The sequence below is a fragment of the Talpa europaea genome (genome assembly GCF_964194135.1).
Source record: "Talpa europaea genome assembly, chromosome: 14".
NCBI classification, from domain to species: domain Eukaryota; kingdom Metazoa; phylum Chordata; class Mammalia; order Eulipotyphla; family Talpidae; genus Talpa; species Talpa europaea.
This window is the reverse complement of record NC_140082.1, coordinates 29448036-29469596: the sequence shown is the minus strand read 5'-3', so window position 1 is coordinate 29469596 and position 21561 is coordinate 29448036. Positions and strand designations below refer to the sequence as shown.

The following is a 21561-nucleotide window of genomic DNA, read 5'->3' as shown; positions in this document are numbered from 1 at the left end:
GACTTTGTTCCATGTGTCTAGTTTCTGGTGGGCGCTGGTAGTCCTAGGTGTCCCTGGCCTGAGACTCATGTCTCCTGTCTGTCTCTGTCTTCACCTGGCGTTTTCATCTACAGGTATCTGTATCTGTGTCTCTGTCCATTTTTAATTCCAGTACAGACATCAGGCATTGGATTAGGACCCACCCTAGTTCAGTTTTCACTTCCCTTAATTTGATTATCCAGATGTAAATGAGTCTTCAATCTCCTCTAGGGTTTTCTCACAGTCTTTTGTTAGAAATGTTTCCAGCTCCGTTTTATAATTGTACCAGAATTTACTGTGGAATCATCTTTAAAGCAGTTGATAATTCTGCCATCATTTTAAATCTGAAATCTTAATGTTTTATTTGCAGGGAAGAATAAAAATTTCATCTATAATTTGGAAACTAAATAAACAACAAAATGAAGCCAGTAAAACATCTGTTGACCTCTAGTAATAAGTTGGCAAAAGTACCAGAAGTAACTCGTAAAAAAAGACTGCTTAATTCACCATTATCACTTGCACCAAAGGAAAAACAGACTGCAAAATCAGTACGTGATAACTTTGAACAAATGGTCTTAAGATCTCCACCAACAGGAGACTCCCTCATAAGGTATGCTTTGCCTGTTCCATCAAGTAGGACAAAGGAGTTAATAGCAGAAGATGAATTGATCAGTACAGTTACCAACCGTCTGAAAATGGTAAGATACTGGTTGCTCCCTGGGCAGGGGATCTCTATGACTATCCCTGGGTTTAATAATTTGCTAGAAAAACTCACTGTACTCAGCACATTGCCATACTGATACTAAGACGTGTTGCAGTGAAAGAATACAAAGCAAAATCAGTAAAAGGAAAAAGTTCATGGGTGAAGTCTGGAGGATACTAGGTTCAGACTCCTCACATTCTACTTTTGGAGTCATATAGGATATGCTTAATTCTAGCAACAGCAAATTGTGACAACATATGAAATACCAACCGAAAACTTCACTAGAGACTCAGTGCCCTGGGTTTTATTGGGGTTGGTCACCTAAGTACTCTCTGTTTGACGTACCAAAATCTAGACTCCCTGAAGGAAAGCAAGTATTCAATATAAATCACATTGTTGTTCAACTTAGGGACGGGTTACCAGTGAATGACCCATGTTACCTGCGAATCGTGGGGACCGACCTGAAATCTAAGTTCTGAGACACCAGCCTAAGTCCAGCCTTGTAAGCAGATCTTTCTAGGGATAGATCTGTCTAAGTCTCATGCCTGCTATGTTAACTCTACTCTGTAGTTTAGAAACTTTTGCTCTTAGGATTAGGGGAAAGCCTTTTTCTGAGTTTCTTTTTGCATAAAGATCCAGAATTGAATTGTAAATGTACCAAAGTGAAAACCATGAGGAGGGGCACAAATATAAAAAGAATATAATTTGACAAACTTTCAAAAATATGTTTGCTTAAAATTTGAGGTGTTAGTTCAGAGAATTATCTTTAAAATAATTTTTTTTAAGATTTATTTATTCATGCATATACAAGAACCAGGGTACAGGCCAGATGTGCGGGAGGGTAAGAGGATTCACCAGAGACAGAGAGGGGAACAGAACAGGCAGACTGACTGAAATACACTGCTGAGGGGAGCAGCGGGCAAGACAGGAGAGGTCTGCTGCGCCATGTGAGATTCTCGCTGGCCGGAATTGAACCCGCGCTGCAGAGGCTGCAGACAGCTTCACAGTGCTGCGCTCAACCACCAGAGGAGGCCCTTTAAAATTTTTTTTGGTTTTGGTCTCCATCTCTTATTTCCCCCTCTCTTCGAAGAAGAAAATCAAGTCAGATATTGAGGAATACCTTGGTGTTACATAGAGTGCTTCAATTATTTATGGACAGATCATTTTCCTTTTAAATAGCTGTCAACATAGAAATGTAAGAGTCATAGACCTCTCCCCCTTTTTAGATAGTAGGGTGAAGAACTTCATGATAATGGGAAATAGGGCATGAGATGAAAAATTTATGTTGATGGCACTGCTAAAGTCTTGATATGGTTGATTAAATATCTTTTACATTAATGTAACACTTTCACTAGTACTTAATTTGCTTTGATTTTTTCATAGGTTGTTTCTAATTTGGAAGAAGCCTATGGACATGACATCCAAAATGAAGAGAAGCCAGCTGAGAATGAAGAACTCAGTTTATCTGTATGTATGTTATCCTAATGTAGAAACGTTAACACCAAAAAGGGTTAAATATTTTTTGAGTCCACATATGTTCTCAACAAATACCAATCATTGAAAATGATTCTCTTAGATAACTTGAAATTAGTGTACTGATCTTTCCATCCTCTGCCAGTACATCTTGACATTTAATTAAGGGTTATGTATATCTTGAGCCTATTTATAATGCTACAGTCTTACCTGTTTCATTTTTTAAGCTTGTGGTTGGCTGTTGGTTTGTGATGTGTATTCTTTATCATGTTGAGAAAATATTCCAGCTCTTCAAATGTGTATCACTACACCATACTCATCACCAAAGCTGCAATAATCCCTACTACAGTCCCCCACATAAAGGGTGGCTCCCCTCCCTATGTGCTTCTCACCTTTTACCCTACCCCTCTGGTAACCTCAGTTCTACAGTCAGATTTCTAGGACTTGTTTTGGTTTAGCTTTGTCTGTTCCTTTGTTTGTTTCTTTATATTCTACAGATGAGTGAAACTATCCAGTATTTGTCTTTCTCCTTCTGACTTACTTTACTTAGTATAATCCCCTTCAATTCTGCCCATGTTGGCACAAAAAGCAAGCTTTCATCTTTTTTGAAGATATCCAAGTAGTATTCCATTGTATGTGCATGTGTACACACATAGTACCAACATCATCATCTTCATGATATAATCCTCACTTACCACTGTGCACTTAGGTTGTTTCCATAACTTGACTATTGAAAATAGTGCTGCAATGAACAGAGGAGTGCATATATCCCTTCAAACTAGTGTTCTTGCATCTTTAAATCGATGCCATTGGTCCTAGTGCCTTTTATGATCCCAAATTCTCCTTGAGCCCTAGCTTACCTAGTTAATTTTTTTTTAATTTTTTAAAGATTTATTTATTCATTTATACAAGCACTAGGTACAGTCAGAAGTGCAAGAGGGTGAGAGAATTCACCAGAGCCAGAGCAGGGAGCAGAACAGGCAGAAGGACCAAAATACACTGTTAAGGGGAGCAGCAGGCAGCAGGAGAGGTCTGCGCGCCATGTGGGACCCTCGCCCGGCAGCCGTGGATCGGACTGGCGCTGCAGAAGCTGGTGGCAGCTTCACAACCCAGCCGCCACTGCAGCGGTTAATATTAATTAAAATATTAATTTTTAAAATATTTTATTTTATATAATTCTTACATCATTTTTCATTTTTGCACAATGTATGCATTTTCATTTTGGTTATATTCCCCATACAGTTGCACCCCCCGCTAGTTTAAATTCCATGATCCATTATTATTGCTCCCTGGCGTAGCTACTTTAGACTATTGTTCCCTGTTCTGCTTTTACTGATCTTATTTTGTTAAACTGCAACCCTGATCGACTCGATCTCCATCTTTTTTTTATATTGGTGGCACCTGACTGTGTGTGGAAGGAAATCCCCAAGTATGCTAATGGTCCCACCTTGTAGTGATTAGAAACTCTAGTTCAGTCATTTTCCTGCTTTCCTGAATGACTGTCTCAGTTATTCCCCCTCTCCCCGTGTGATCACAGGTCTCTACCATAGCAAATGTGAATATGTTTCAGTGTCTGTAGAGGAAACTTATTCCTCATGCAGCACATTCTTTGACAATCCTAACTGTACACAGGCATCTGAAATTTGTTTATCATGGGTCAGTTCTCTGAGCTACAAATCACTGCTTTATAAGAGGAAATTCAGAGCCTCCCTGGTGGCGCAGGCAGTTGAGCGCCGCACTGTGAGGCTATCCACAGCCTCTGCAGAATGGGTTCGATCCCTGCCGGCAGGGGAGAAATCCACATGGTGCAGCAGACCTCCCCTTTCTTACCCGCTGCTCTCCTCAGCAGTGTATTTCATCAGTCTGCCTGTTCTGTTCCCTACTCTGTCTCTGGTAAATCCTGTCACCCTCCTGCACATCTGGCCTGTACCCCGATTCTTGTATAAATAAATAAATCTTTAAAAAAATTACCTTAAAAAAAAAGGAATTCAGTCATTGTGACATTTTAATCCATTACTTTTTCTTTTCTTCAAAGTTTTCTGTGGTCCATAAGTGATAGTGAAAAATCATTAACTCTTGGCAGGTAAACTTATAATAAGTTGCCATAATTAGCATTCATTTTCTACACAAAGATATATATTTGTAAGGTATATACAAGGGTTACCTGTTTTGGCCACCTGTAAATTGTAGAGGAGAATGGAGGGAAACATAGCTAGGAAATCAGCATGAATGAAAGTCACGACCCAGAATATACTTTCTTCCATACTTTCTGGGAGAATCTGCTAGTATAGCATTTGGAGCATGTCTTCTTGTCTTACATGTTTAGAGTTTAAACACTTCATGTCTTACATGTTTAGAGTTTAAATACAGATGGATATGCAGATGGGTTCTGAAATAAAAGTAATTTTCTGGTTTGTTATTCTTTTGAAAAGGTTGGAAGAATCTGCGTGCATTCTTGGAATGTTGTTCACAATTTCTAACTCAGTTAGAAACAGCAACTAAGGAAAAACAAAATGTATGTATTTTGTATAAGTGGCCAATTCTAAAATATTACTTAGTATTTTAATAATTTTAATTATTAGCAAGCAGTAATAATAATAGCAAACAACTGTGTTAACTATATTCTAGTTCCTATTAATAATTGAAATTATTTATTTTTTTTTGTGGGACCCTCGCCAGTGGCGGGGGAACGAATCAGTGCTACAGAGGCTGCGGGCAGCCTCGCAGCCCAGCGCTCAACCACTGAGCTACCAGGGGAAGCCCTGAAATTAATTATTAACAAAATTTTTAAAGATATATTGGATGTTTGAACTTGAATGTAATAATTTCATTGGTAATACTATTCTGAATACAATGTCTTAAGAAGTTATAAAGGACATTGGATTTTTCCTTATTCTTACCATAGACATTTACATCAAAGGCGAATTTTCCTTAGATGTGGTACATATATACCATGGAATATTACTCAGCATTCAAAAAAGATAAACACATGCAATTTGCAGCAACATGGATGGCGCTGGAAGGGATCATGCTCAGCGAAATAAGCCAGAAAGAAAAAGAAAAATACTGGATGGTCTCACTCATAGCAGGAATCTAGAAAACTTAAATAAGGGACCAGGAAAATGAATAACTATAAGAAAGTGAAAATCAAAATCAACAAAAAACTATGAACCAGAGACACTTTTTGGGGGGTGGGGGGCGGGAGGGGAGGGATTGGGGTCAGAATGGGGGGGTTGCAATTGTATGGGGAATATAAAAATAAAATTTATTATTTAAAAATAAATAAATAAATAAATTTCAGTGGATAAACACACACAAAAAAGGCAAATTTTCCTCTAAATAAAGCAGTGATTGAGTCATTAGTATTTTCATATGGAGTATTTATATTTTATTGTATTTTCTAAGTAAGTTTATATTACAAAAATGAAGTATCATAATTAACAAAAATTTAAAAAATTAAGACATTCCAAAAAAATGAAAGTCATCAAAATTCTATTTCTTCAAGATAAGCAACTATTGTTAACATATTTTTGTTTAACGTCCTACCTTTCTGTATGTCTATATTATTTGTGAAAATTGAATAATATGTAGTATATCCTAAATCCAAAAATAATACACCTTGTTTTTGAGTTTTAGAATTAATATTTTTTGTGTTTTATCTAATTGAAAACAGTATTATTGTGGAACATTTTATAAAGTGAGGAAAATACAGAAAAAAAACAAATTATCTGTAATCTCTAATAAGAATATATTTTCTAGTGTTTGCTCTGAATATATACACTTCCAGGGTTTTTCAGTAGAGTGGGATGGCCCAAAATTTGCATTACTAATAAATACATTATTTTAGCAACCTAATCATAAATGGGCAGCAGATATGAACAAACAATTCACTAAAGAAAATATCCAGAAAGTGGGCCTCCCTGGTGGTGCAGGGGATAAGATGCAACCTATGAAGCTATCTGCAGCCACTGCAGCATGAGTTCGATCCCCAGCCAGGGAGCTACCCACATGGTGCAGCAGACCTCTCCTGACTTGCCCACTGCTCCCCTCAGCAGTGTATTTCAGTCAATCTGCCCGTGCTGTCCTCCACTCTGTCTCTGGTGAATCCTCTCACCCCCCACACCTCTGGCCTGTACCCCAGTTCTTGTATGTATAAATAACTAAATCTTTTAAAAATATATATATGCAGAAAGCAAGTATACATGAAAAAAAAAAGTTATCATGACTTCCAATAAGAGAGGTGCAAGTTAAAACCAAAATGAGATGCCATTTCATGCCCACTATAATGGCACATATTAAAAAGACCTCTGACAACAGGTTTTGGAGAGGATGTGGGAATAAAGGAACCTGATTGAATCATTGTAGCTGGGAATATAAAATGGTGCAACTATTATGGAAGGCAATCTGGATTTACCTTAAAAATCTAAAAAGGGAAGTATCATACTACCCAGCAACCCCACTCTTGGATATCTATCCAAAGAATATGAAACCATCAACACAAAACCCTTATGTTCCACAAAATTAATAGCAGCAGTATTTACAATAAGTAGACAGGAAAGCAGCCTAAATATCCATTGATGGGAGATTGGATCAAGAAGATGTGTTACACGGGCCTCCCCGGTGGCGCAGCGGTTGAGCGCTGGGTTGCGAAACTGCCCGCAGCCTCTGCAGCGCCGGTTCGATTCCCGGCTGCTCCCCGGCCACCAGCGGAGGGTCCCACATGGCGCAGACCTCTCCTGCCGCCCGCTGCTCCCCTCAGCAGTGTACTTCGGTCCTTCTGCCTGCTCTGCTCCCTGCTCTGGCTCTGGTGAATTCTCTCACCCTCCCGCGCTTCTGACTGTACCCAGTGCTTGTATAAATAAAACAAATGAATAAATAAATAAATAAATAAATAAATAAATAAATAAATAAATAAATAAATAAATAAAACATGCCTTTATAAAAAAAAAATAACATTTAAAAAAAAAAAAAGAAGAAGAAGATGTGGTACAGGGGCCTCCCCGGTGGCGCAGCGGTTGAGCGCTGGGTTGCGAAGCTGCCCGCGGCCTCTGCAGCGCCGGTTCGATCCCCGGCAGCTCCCCGGCCACCGGAGGAGGGTCCCACATGGCGTGCAGACCTCTCCTGCCGCCCGCTGCTCCCCTCAGCAGTGTACTTCGGTCCTTCTGCCTGCTCTGCTCCCCGCTCTGGCTCTGGTGAATTCTCTCACCCTCCCTTACTTCTGACTGTGCCCAGTGCATGTATGAACAAACAAACAATCAAACAAATAAATAAAACATGCCTCTAAAAAAAAAAAAAAAGATGTGGTACATCAACAGTATTGAATAACATATAGACATAACAAAGAATGACATGCAGCCAATTCCAATGGAGAGGAGGGATTTTGAAACGATTATGCGTAGTAAAGCAAGTCAGAATGATAACAAATACTGGTTATTTACAGAGCAGACAATTTGATAAGGTGTCCATAAACACTTAACAAAAACCAGTGGATAGCGATAAATATCATCGTACTCAGATTAAGTGGAAGGGAGAGAGACAAGGGGATAATACAGGATGGTGGTGAAAAGGGAATTTTTAAAATTTAAAACAAAAAATACGGTTGCTTAAGCATTGCTAATGCTATTGGTTGCTGGACCACACTTTTTGAACTAGTGATCTAGATTTGGTGTTGCAGAAGAGGGATTTTAGACTAGTTTGAGTTTTCACTTAACTTTTTTTTCAGCGTGAATATTTGCAGTAATATTTTCCTTTCGATATTTAAATGTAATTCAAAATTTTTATCCAGATATTATTGAATGGCTGTGTGTGTGAGTGTGCATGTGTTGGGGGGGGGTGTGTGTGTGTAACCATTTCAGCATTCTATTTCCTAGATATCTTGGACTTTTGATTGGTTTTGTATGTTCCATTTCTCTCACTGTTTCCCAAACCAATTCTTTGTATTTTCCATTTAAAATATCAAGTAATAGTATTTTATATCTTTATTTTTAGCACATTTAGCAAAACAAACTTTTATTGAAGAGATAATATTGGTAAGACTATGCTTTTAATTATTGTATTTGCTGTTACATGACAATATAGATATACTGCACTTCTGAGAGGAATTTAAATTTTATTCTTTGCCAATATTAAGAAATACATAAATTAGGGGCCTCCCTGGTGGCGCAGCGGTTGAGCGCTGGGTTGCGAAGCTGCCCACAGCCTCCGCGGCGCCGGTTCCATCCCGGCTGCTCCCCGGCCACCGGGGGAGGGTCCCACATAGTGCACAGACCTCTCCTGCCGCCCGCTGCTCCCCTCAGCAGTGTACTTCGGTCCTTCTGCCTGCTCTGCTCCCGCTCTGGCTCTGGTGAATTCTCTCATCCTTCCGTGCTTCTGACTGTACCCAATGTTTGTATGAATAAATAAATAAATAAATCTTTAAAAAAAAAAAGAAATACATAAATTATAGATGTGAATTATTTGGGGGTCTCCTAGTATACATCTGTAAGGATGGAAAATTATTTTTTTCCCTAGAACTAAAGAACTATATAAATGTACTAAAAACTCTATTTGTAAAGATAAAAATAGTGAGATTTTAGATTATAGATTTATAGTTTTTTTTAGTAATTTGTATATTTTTGTGATTGAAAGTTGCAAAAAATGAATTAAATATTTTATCATATGCATTGTGAAGAACATTATGTTTACATGTTTTAATTAAAATTTATTTTTCAGATTTTGGAATCTCTTTTTAAGGTATGTTTCATATATTACAGCTTAAGTTTAAGTAAAATTTATTACAGGGGTGTGTGTGTGTGTGTGTGTGTGTGTGTGTAAATGAAACAGAGGCTTTAAATGTTGAAGAAGTAAAAAAAATACCCAAACTTGCTGATTTAAAAATTTTATGTTCCAATGTATGCTGCTATAGTCCCATTCTGAAACAGATGATAAATGATGTTTGGTTCAAGACTAATATTTGATAAATGAAGATACACACACACACACAGAGACTTATTTCAGTGCAAAAATTCAACTTACCAGTAACTACTTTTTTTCTCTTTTCTTTTTCAGTGGTTTCAACATCAGGTCAATCAGATGGAAGAGGTAAGTATAACATTTTAAAATTGCTAATTAAGTGAATATTTTGTCTCATTTGAAAACTAATTGTAGGTATAAGTTTACATTTTTTAATAACCATTAAATAGTGATTTTTTAGATTCTGTGTGTATTCTAAAAGTGAATAATAGAAATTTGATTATTAGTCTTTCCTTAATTTATGTAAAAGAGCAAGTGGCAAGAAAAACTTACCACCTAAAAATTTTCCCCTAAATTTAAAATATCATGTATAATATGATATAAACTTAATCATAAAATTATATATTAGTTTTCTTTTCAATTTAATTATTTCAGTGATCATATTTTATGCTTTTGATTTTCAGGTACTTTACCTCCAGCTTGAGTAGTCATCTCTCTCTCTTAAGGAGATTATAATTCTATTTTAGAAAACATACTGTGAATGCTGTAAACATAGCAGAATGATTCCCAGGGTAGTTTCAGTGATTTGTGTAATGATTCTATATTTCCCTTGGCTATGCCTACAGTTTAGCCCAATTAAACATTCCTGAAACTCAGGTTCTTAAGTAAAAGAGGCCCATTCATTTGGGGTATAAAATTAAAGAGTAAAGATAGAATTTGTAACTGTCGCCTAGCACCTGTTTATATCTCCTCTGCCCCTGATTCGAAAACTATCATGGCCTATATGGGCTTTGCTTTTGCATAGGCATGACTGACATTGGAAGCATATTAGGGGTTCTTCTTTGACTGTGGTAGATTGGTCATTACCTCTTCAGAGACACAGTATCGGAATGAAGTCCACTATTCCCGCACCTTCTTGAAAAATATTGACTTCTTTGAAACTTGAGCAATCCAGCTTATTTTCTACTTTCTTACTTTTGTCTCCCAAACTCTTTTCAGATTATATTATGGATTTGACTCACTTTATTTTTAGTTTTGTCAATATGTGAGACCTACCCACATGCCAGTTTCTCACTTTCTTGACTTCATCATCTTTGAAGATCTAGTTAAGCGTCCTTTACCTCTTGCCTTCACATCCAATTTCATACTGAACCTTACCATTAACCAGATTATTTTATAAGTCACTGATTCAGTGAACTCATTCTTTTCTTTTTTTAAGATTTATTTATTTGTTTATACAAGCACTGGGTACAGTCAGAAGCACAGGAGGGTGAGAGAATTCACCAGAGCCAGAGGGGAGGGCAGAGCAGGCAGACTGACGAAGTACACTACTGAGGGGAGCATCAGGCGGCAGGAGAGGTCTGCATGCCATGTGGGACCCTCGCCCAACGGCTGGGGATCGAACCGGCGCTGCAGAGGCTGCGGGCAGCTTCGCAACCCAGCGCTCAACCACTGCACCACCGGGGAGGCCCCAGTCAACTCATTCTTGAACTACATTCTTTAAACAGTGCTCTGGTCACTCTTTGACTTTATGAAGCTCATCAGTTCATTTATTTTCCTTTGTCACCATCTCAGTCTTGCACTGATGGGTCATATTTAAATATCACCCAAGGTATCAGTTACAAATATGTACCTTTTCAAACTCCAAATCAGAGCTTCTGAATTATGTACTGAATAATTTTTGTGTGTTGTTTAGCAATCTGCCACTTCAACAGTTTTCCTTAGAGGGTTATTATATATGATCTATGTACATTAATCATTTTGGAAGAATCTTGGAATAATTTTGTTTTGTCATTGGCACTGCCCATGGGGATGTGCTCTCTCAGGACTTTTTCCAGGAAGTCACCCATGGGAATGTTACTATTAAAACTTGCTGGTGGGGCCTCCCTGGTGGCGCAAGGGGTTGAGCAACGCACTATGAAGCAATCCGCAGGCTCTGCAGCACGAGTTCAATTCCCAGCTGTCCAGGGAGCTACCCACATGGTGCAGCAGACCTCTCCTGTCTCGCCTGCTGCTCCCCTGAGCAGTGTATTTCAGTCAATCTGCCTGTTCTGTTCCCCACTCTGTCTCTGGTGAATCCTGTCACCACCCCACATCTCTGGCCTGTACCCCAGCTCTTGTATGCGTGAATAAAAAATTTTTTAAAAAATGAAACATAAAACTTGCTAGAGATGAGCACTACTAGGTATAATGCGCCCTTCCCTATGATTAAGCAAAAGAGATATGACAGAAATAGGAAGACAAGCTTCTTTCTCCTCTAGAGTGTAGGGTCCTCTGCTGACAAAGGTTAATGCCATTATACTGGTCAATACAGAAATCTTCTTCTATTATGAGAATAGTGAAGAATGTGTTTTTAAATGGGAGGCAATACACAACTGTAGCTGATTGCTACTTCACTTTTTAGACTCCTTTTGAGTGACTGTCTCTTCTTTGGAATCTTTATTTTGTCCATAGAGTTTCCATATATCTCCTGCTTCCTTTCCACCTGTACTGTACCTCCAATCTGACTTCCATTATATTACTGTATTCTAATCCTATTCCAAGTTGACATTTCTAAAATGAAGTCTCTGTCATACATTTTTAGTGCTAGAATTTCTCTTTGCTAGGTCCTAGATTATGCTGTCACTACTTCACCCCACCCCAGATTTTCCTTCCATCAGAATTAGAGGTTTCTGCATTGGTTTATTTTTCTTGTCAATACTTCCTGACCTCAGTTAACTATTCTGCCTGTTTGTGTGTCCACATATTGACTGTTTCTAAATTTCTTTCACTTTTTTTCGCACTCATATTTGCTAAACTTTTTAAAAGTAGGCTGATTTTCTACAATATCAATTGTGGTTTTATTCAATGGATCTAACTGATTCTCTTGACTGCTCATTACACTGTCGCTTGATTTATTCCAGAGAACTTGAGGCCCCCAAATGTCTCAGTCTTCCCCATGCAACCTGAGGAATGCCAGCTCCATAGACCCCAGATACTAACTTGTTGAGGCCAATTTGCTATCTTTCCATAGGAAGAATTTTGGGGGAACAATTACTTTGGAATTCTCTTTTAGATATTTTAAATTGTGCTTCGCTGGTCTGCTACAGTTGTTACTGAACTTTGCTTAACATTCTTATATATTAAAATAATAAACAGAAGATTAGATTTCAGTTCTGATTGTGAAAATTAACACCGAGCTATAATTTTGTTGCTAGTTAATTATTTATATATGTTTGTACAAATATTAATATTTGATTATAGGATAAATAATAATATGAAAGTATTTAAATATGAGAAATGAAATCATAAAGTTTCTGTAAGGTATAGGAACAATATTTCCTAAGTAACTGGTTAATTTTATTATTTTAGATAAGTAAAGATCAAAGCTTTTTAGAAACAGCATTACCAGCATCTGATGATACAATCACTTTAAACATTTTTCAAATGGTAAAGCAAGTGCAAAAACTTGAAGAACTGAAAAATCACATTAAACAAGGGTCTGGGAGCTCCTGGAAATCCTTGTTTTATAAAACCAAGTAAGTAAAATATGACTTAACAGAACTAAAACCAGTAATAGTGGGCATATGACTAATAATAATGTAGGATAATGGTTCAGATATTAAAATGTGCATAGAGGTTTGAAATCACATCAGAAGGTCTAGTCAGCTCCTAATTGAAATTTCAGTAGTTTGAAATGTTACTGTCTCCTACAACAGTCACTAGCCACATGTCTGGCTTTTCTTTGATCTCTTCTGGGAGGGTGAGAGGAGAGAGCTTTCAGTGGGTGTACCACCCCAATTGAGGCATTCCCAATTTCCTGGATCAGAGTCTAAAGAACTCCTGCTGCCTGGGTTGGGTCCAGGCCCACTCTTGTGTCAGGAAAATTCCACTGAGGTATTTTGCAATGTCCTGGGTTTCCCTCATTGTGTCCTGGGAAATCAACCCAGAGCTCAGACAGGGTGCCCCTAGACACCTCCTATTCTCTCCCTTCAGTGACCACCAACCTTAGTTTTTGAACTCCCTAGGGATGTTCTGGAGAGGTATAGCTGGTTCAAAGCATCTGGACCTTTCTATGACCATATCAGTGTTTTTTTCCTAGTTATTTTTAAGAGAGAGGATAATTGCAGCTTCTCTATTCTACCATCTGTGGGCAGAGCCCTGTTTCTAGTCATTTTGATATGGGCCATCCAATAGATATGAGGTGGTACCTCCTTGTGGTATTCATTTGCATTTCTCTTTAGTTCTTCTACCCATTTTGACTGGATTGTTTGCTTTCTTTTTGTTGAGTTGTATGACTTCTTTGTGGATCTTGAGTATTAGCCCTTTGTTAGATGCATGACATACATATATTTTCTCTTATTCATAGGATGTCTTTTTGTTTTGATGATAGTTTCTTTTGCTGTGCACATAGTTGCTTTCTTTTTCATTTGATTTAGTTCCATTTGTTTATCTTGGCTTTTGTTTCCCTTGCTTTTGGTGTCAAGTCTTCTAAGACATCTATGAAGCCAATGCTTGGAATGTTTTGCCAATATTTTCTTCTATGAATATTATGGTGTGAGGTCTTACATCACATTTAATGCATTTTGAATTAATTTGTGTGTGTGTGGTGTGATAGTGGTCTACTTTTATTCTGTCCAGTTTTCCCAACACTGTGTTGAAGAGACTTTTTTCCTCCAGTGTCTGTAGTACTATGGTTGAGAAATCCTGTCCGACAATGATCTCTTCTTTTGTTACATCTTTCTTATCTCTATTCTTTGACATCAAATCACATCCCTAATGATTTTTTGTTATAAATTAGTGATACATCATTATTTCAAGGTATTATCACTAAATTATTAATTTAATCAATCATGTGTAAGTGTTCGCTCTAAAACTGTTACTTCCTCAAGATCAAAACAAGTTACATGCATCGGTGTATTCCCTGTCACATTACATTTATTTAATATTGCATGTTAATAACAGTAAATATATATAACTTTATGAACACCTGATGACTATACATAAAGGAATGAAAGTAGTGGTACTTGTGTTGGATCCATTGGGGGCTACATAACTAGACCTTGGTTCAGAGATTCAGATATACTCACTTGAGTTTTATTTTGAGAAGCATAAAGTTAGTTTCAAACTATTTAGTAGTACTTAAAATTTAAGTATCTAGTGTGTGCTAGGTGCTTCCTTTTAACTTTGCATTTATCATTTTGTACTTATAGATACTTTATGAGATAGATGGTATAATACCCCAACTTTAATACATGAAGAAAATTAAGCTCTGAATGGCTCAGTAATTTACTGAAGGTCATATAATTAATAAGTGGCTAAAAAAAGGTTTTGAACCATGGAATCTTATTCAGGAAATTGTGCTTTTATTTTTTTTTTAAGATTTTTTAACAGATTTATTTAATTATTAAGAACTGGGGTAAAGGTCCGAGGCACAGGAGGGTGAGAGAATTCACCAGAGCCAGAGCAGGGAGCAGAACAGGCAGATGGACCAAACAAACTGCTGAGGGGAGCAGTGGGCGAGGCAGGAGTGGTCTGCCCCACCCTGTGGGTTTCTTCCTGGCCAGCCAGGAATCGAATCCGCACTGCAGAGGCTCTGGACAACTCCACAGTGTGGCGCTCAACCCACTGCACCATTAGGAGATGCTGTTTTTTTTTTTTAAAGATTTATTTATTCATGTATACAAGAACCAGGGTATAGGCCAGAGGTGCAGGGGTTGGGGGAGAGAGAATCCACCAGCGACAGAAAGGGGAACAGAACAGGCAGGTCGAAGGAAATACACTGCTGAGTGGAGCAGTGGGTGAGACAGGAGAGGTCTGCTGTGCCATGTGGGCCACTCCCTGGCTGGGGATCGAACTCATGCTGCAGTGGCTGTGGATGGCTTCATAGGTTACGTCTTAACCCCTTGTGCCACCAGGGAGGCCCAAGAACTTGTGCTTTTAATAATTACACCATAAATAATATATTGGTTAAAAGAAATCTTATGCTTCTATCCAACTTACTTTTGCTATTTTTGTTATTAATGTTATTTTTTGCTATATCTAATTATATTCATGGAATACATAGAATTACATAGTTTGGCTCTTACTTATTTGCTTGCTACTGATTAATTTCCCTTAGTGTCTGTTAATAAAGTTTAAAGAATATGTTAAATTTTATTCTACAAACTGATTATGTCTAGGGTATACATTCTAGTTCTTATTTAATTGTAAGCTGAACCTATTTTTTGATAATAAATGTTTTCTTTTTTGAAATTTTAGCACGGATAGTGAAAAGCCACCAGAAATGACACAAAGTTATGAAAATGTACTGCAAAGTGTTGAAGGTGATAATATTTTATAATTCCCTAGCTTTTCATAGAGTTTCCTAAATATATTATCATTTTGAGACTTATAATTTTAAAATGCATAGCCATCAAATTATATAATCATAAATTTATAAAAGATATTCACTAGTGAGTTTGATATTTTCAGTGAAAGTTCTTTTTTATGTTCCAGATTCCAGGAGTATAGATAATGAATAAAACATGGTGGTTACCCTCATAAATCCACAATTTATTAAGGACACAGATTTACTATGTATTGTTTTAATATAGTATAATTCATGATAAATGTATGTGAAATTTGCAATGAGACTACAGAAAGGAGCCAATTTGTTCATCCAATTTGAATAAAGATTTATGCAACCTTAAAGGATGAACAGGATTTAGATAAGTGAAGTAGGGGGATATTTATGAAAGGGATATTTAAGAAGACAATAAGTATGAACAAACAGCATGAGTAGGGAATTACTAATGGAATGGATTATAATGTGGAGTAATAGCTAGGGACAAAGGTAGGAGAGACCTAGTTAAAGGAATTAGATGTTGTTCAAAGGAATTTACATATATACATATATGTATAAGGGAATCACTGAAGATTTTTTCTTGGTAGGAAAATTATATTGTTGGAATTAATTTAAAAGAGATTGTACTGGCCACATTGTACAAGCTAGATTTGGGGACTGGGTATAGGAAAGGGAAGGTGCTGTGTCTTAGATGCATTATATGTGCCAATACTAAAGTACAAGTAAGAGTAGAAAACATGCAGATTTGAATTTTTTCTTAATTTTCTTGATTTTTCTTAGAGATTTCTTTGAATGAAGTATTAAAATGTGAGATTTAAACTCAATTAATACATATAATTGATAATTGAAGCTTGCAATAAATTCACTTTTATTCCAGAATTCATAAAGACCCATGCAAGTAAAGTAAACATAGATATTCCTGAAACCAAACCACGTAAGTTTCCATTCATTTAAGTGTCATTGTGTTACAACTTCTGTTGATGTCATTAAGTTACATAATTTTCTTTAAAGTAATTATTGAAGTAAAATCACAATTCCCTTGAGTTTGGAGTTGTACAGTTGAGCTGGCTATCAAGTAAGTATTGAATTCTCAGCCATACAATTTGCCAAAAACAGATTTGTTTTTGAATACTGTGCTAGCACTTATAATAAAAGATTTCTCATTGTGATGAATGTTCTACTGTAATATTACAGGGGCCTCAGTCAGCTCAACTGCTATCACAAGTTACTGTAGACTGGTTGCTAAGCCAATAGAAATTTATTTTTCATAGTTCTGGACTTTGGGAGTATGAGATTAGGATTCCAACATAGTTGAGTTCTGGTGAGCCTTCTTCATTCTTCCTGGTTTGCAGATGATGCCTTCTTTTGTCCTCAAGTGACAAAGAACAGGAAGAAAGGAAAGAAACTCTTTTGTGACTCCTTCGTGATCTAATTGCCTTTCAGAGACCCCCATCTTAAAATATCATATTAGATAGAAAGATTTCAGCATATAAATTTTAGGTGAACATAGTATTTAGTCCATATCAGGGACTTTTCTCTCTCCTGAGAACTGTATTTTCAAATTGTGACAGGAATACCAGCTGATATTCTTTGTAATCCTTTAGCATGTCCAGGTCAGAGTTTTAAGTCACTTTCTATGCTATTATATTAATCTGAAAATATTGTATATTGTACCTTATCATTTTTTATGCAGGATTTTAAATTGTTCTCTCTTGCTTATAGGAAATTCTGAATTCTAAGACTAGCTTCTCTCAATATACCCTTTGAGCCTTTAATGAGAATTAAGCCTCTCAGTCAATTATTTGGGCTTTATTTGGCTTCTTTTATATGTAGTTGATTTTTTTTTTAAAGATTTATTTTTATACGAGAGCTGGGGTACAGGCCAGAGGCATGGGATGGTGAGAGGATTCACCAAAGACAGAGCTGGGAGCAGAACAGGCAGATGGACCAAAATACACTGCTGAGGGAAGCAGCAGGAGCGACAGGAGAGGTCTGCCGTGCCTTGTGGGATTCTCGTTGGCCGGCCGGGAATCGAACCGGCACTACAGAGGCTGTGGACGGCTTCACAGCGCTGCGCTCAACCCGCTGCACCACTGGGGAGACCTCCATATTGTAGTTGATTTATTTGTTTCCTTTGCTATATGTTGCACATTTATACTTTTGAAAAAACTAGAAACAAAAGTATTGGCAAAGGTGTGGAGAACAAGGAATATTCATAAGCTGTTGGTGGAAATGTGGGTGCAGCCACTTTGCTGTCTCCTCTTTATGCTTGTATAATTCTCAAACATATAGCAGTTAATTATATGAGCATAGAAGTATAACATCAGCCATTTGTAATATCTTTACATTTTTTTTTTTAATAATAGGAACTGTTCGTTCAGTGACTAGTCAGTTTAATACCATGTTGGAAATATTTGAAAAACAGTCACATACATTGGAGAGGTAAGCTTTTAGAATAATTTCTTTTCCTAATTATAAGGGTGAGTTTCTATCTATTTTAGAAAAGTTGGAAACAAAAAACCAGTATCACTGTTTAAAAAATTCAGTGTTTTTACATCAATATTTATGATATATAATTTTAAGTTTCAAAATTATAATCATATAGTATATAATGGAAAACAATATGTCAATTCCTTTAAAAATTAAAAACAAAATTACCATATGACCTAGCAATTCCATTTCTGGAATTGGGGGAATTTTACCTCCCCCCAAAATTGAACTTAGGGTCCCCAAAGAGATACTTACTTGTACACCTGAGTTTACTGTGTGCTTATTCACAATAGCCAACAGGTAGAAGCAATAAAGATAGATGAATAAAGAAAATGTGATATATTCCTGCAGTGTATCAATCTTAAGAAGGAAGGAGATAGTGACATCTGATAATATAAATGAACCTGAGGAACTTGTGCAAAGATCAGCTCATTGTGGTATAAGTCAGTCACAAAAGGACAGAAGCGTATGATTTCACTTGTATGAGTTACCTAGCATAATCAAATTCATCGAGACAGAAAGTAAAATGGTCATTGCCAGGGACTGAAAGGAATGAGAATCATGGAGCTGTTCTTTACGTAGTGTAGGGTTTCAGTTTTTCAAGGTGAAGATAGATAGTAGTTGTACAACAAAGTGAATATACCTAGTATTAATGGCTGTATACTTAAAATGATTAAGATGATACATTTGTTATGTATATTAACCACATTTTTATAAAATAAAAAAATGCAGTCATATAAAATGTAGTTTGTGTACATACTTTTCACTTAGTTACAATTTATTATAAACTCAAATTCTTTTTGAGTAAACATTTTGAATTAAAGTAAAACATTCAGAAAAGTTTGCGTCACAGTATTTTCCAAGAATTTTATTTAGATTCAACATTAAAACTTGACATTATCAGAGTTTATAATTATCAAATCCAATCATCCATATTTAATAAAAGACTGTAACATATCAAATGTAAAGAAAAGTTTTCCTGGTCATTGCTAAAAATGGAACTAAAAGGCTTGTAGCCTTACATTAATTGAAAGTCACATACTTGGTATATAATTGAATTAAGCCCTATTTTACTTTATCCCCTTCTTTCTCATTAGAATCCTCTCTATCAGAAGGGGAGGGTAAGAACTTTTACAGCTTTGAGATGAAAGCTTTAACATGTTCTAGGGACATTCTTAAAGTAGGAAACTGTTTCCATCAATGTTCTTTGCTTTGGGCTAGGATATTAAAGTAGACATCTGTAGTATTATTTATTCTCGCTTCTCACATTGAGCTACTGGTACTTGTTATAAATGGTTTTTGAATCCCTGGACATAACAAAAATCAGTGGAAGTCCTAGGATTACTATAAAGGAGAGGATTTCCTGTACATAACCTCATGCCCAAAGTAAAATTTATATAATTGTCTGGTGAGAACAATCATTGTACATTTATTTGCATGTCAGTAAGTATCTTGAGAGTAACAGTAGATGACCTACAATTCTTTGAGATGACTAAGGATATATAACTGGTACGTTGAAAAGGCATGTCTTACAGAATGAAATCACAGTGATATTTTTTGGACCTTTTGTATATGCTAATTGAGGTTAACACCTCCTTCCCCCAAAACTAGGGCAGTGCCATGACTTTTCTGATCACTCTTAAATAATAATCACCTTTTCTTTTTGTTTTTTCTTTTAAAGATTTATTTTATTTCACTGAGCATGATCCCTTCCAGCTCCATCCATGTTGAGACACACTACCGGTTGGGGGGAGAAGGGAGTAGAATCAAAACAAGGGTGGTGGGAATTTTACAGGCACTATAGTCAAGATGAAACTGCATACATACATTGTACAAAAAATGAAAAACGATGTAAAAAATATATAAAATTTAAAAAAGATTTATTTATTAATGCATACAAGAGCTGGGGTGTAGGCCCTGCAGCTTGTTTCTCTAGGTGGTTTTATTGGTACATAGCCACACCCATTCATTTACCTTTTATCTATAGCAGCTTTTGCAGAGTTGGGTCATAGTGACAGCAATAATTTGGTTTGTAAAGTCTAAGATATTTACTCAATGGCTCTGACAGAAAAAGTTTGCTTAATCCTGTTGTGGAATAAGAAGTGATATTTACGAGTGAGAGAGATCTGTGTTTTCCAATACAAGTAGATCTTAGAAAGTCTAAGTTGAGTACAATATATACAATGATGTCATTTACATGAAAAGCACAGCAAACTAGACAACGAACCCATCACAAAAATTATAGAATTGAATAGATACATGCATTACTATATAAATGCAGAGAACAAAATATATTGTAACTTATTATCTCTAGGGAAAGCATTGGATATTTGAAATAGTTGTCAAAGTATACCTGAACTCATTTGTATTAAATTATTTTACAAGGGCCTCCCTGGTGGCACAAGTGGTTAAGCACTGCACTATGAAGCAATCCGCAGCCTCTGCAGCATGAGTTCGATCCCTGAACGGCCAAGGAGCAGCCCATATGGCACAGCAGACCTCTCCTGTCTCGCCTGCTGCTCCCCTCAGCAGTGTATTTCAATCATTCTGCCTGTTCTGTTTCCCACTCTGTCTCTGGTGAATCCTTTCACGCCCCACACCTCTGGCCTGTACCCCAGCTCTTGTATGCATAAATAAATAAATCTTTAAAAAATTATTTTACAAAGAAAATGTATAAATATGTTACAATATTTAAAATATAAATTGTAAAAATATAATACATTATAGATAAATTTGTTTTGTTTTTCAGAGCTGTAAATGAGCAAGATTTGTTACAAACTGTAAGTAAAGCACTCTGGGTTTGAAATTGTACTTGGTGTACAATTAATAGATTCTAGACATTGTCAGGATACATAATCTTAAAGATCCAGTGTACACTCAGTTTGTTTATTTATTTATTTGTTTATTTTTGTGGGACACTTGCTGGCGGCCGGGGAACCAACCGGCGCTGCAGAGGCTGCGGGCAGCCTCGCAGCCCAGCGCTCAACCACTGTGCCACCAGGGGAGGCCCTCAGTTTATTCAAGAGATTTCTATGCATGCATGAGCTGGGAAGCTTTGTCTGTTCTTTTGTTTTTATTAGAGCTTACTGTTACTTAGAAACACTTCTGAAATACTGAGCAGAATATTCCATAATTCTAACCTGCCATGTTTTGTCACCTCTAGTTCCTTTGCTTCTTTCAGCTTCAATTATAGCTTCACTATACAGATACATGCCAGTGGTTCATTAATTCCATTAGTGAAGGAAAACTTTCTTACTTTAAGAAATAAGTACTAAATGATTTTTCTATATTGAGATTTTTGCTTTTCCTTATTATAAAATTATATTATTTGATTTTAGAAATGCAAAAAGATGGAAAGTGATTTCCAGATGTTATCAGAGGAAAAAGTGCTATTGGAAAATGAACTGCAAAAACTGAAGAATGCAGAGGTTAGTTAAATTTTGTCCAAAAATAGTATACTATTCATTGAAGGTTTCTAATATTAGGATAGGAATCAATGATAAAAAGTTTATTATATATTTTCGGTATTAATAACAGGACAGCTGTGCTTTAAAAAAATAACAATCCTGTATTCTAAATTACATATAAACTATTGAAACCA

General features: G+C 36.5%; 1 protein-coding gene across 1 annotated transcript; it reads left to right on the top strand.

Moving 5' to 3' along the window:
* Positions 1-437: 437 nt before the first annotated feature.
* CCDC7 (coiled-coil domain containing 7) lies at positions 438-21397 on the top strand (the record flags this gene model as incomplete). Its single annotated transcript, XM_084254017.1, has 6 exons — positions 438-716; positions 2105-2188; positions 8906-8926; positions 9242-9274; positions 12497-12574; positions 21299-21397. The coding sequence occupies 6 exons, from the start codon at positions 438-440 to the stop codon at positions 21395-21397; spliced, it is 594 nt and encodes a 197-aa protein (XP_084110143.1).
* Between the last annotated feature and the right edge of the window lie 164 nt (positions 21398-21561).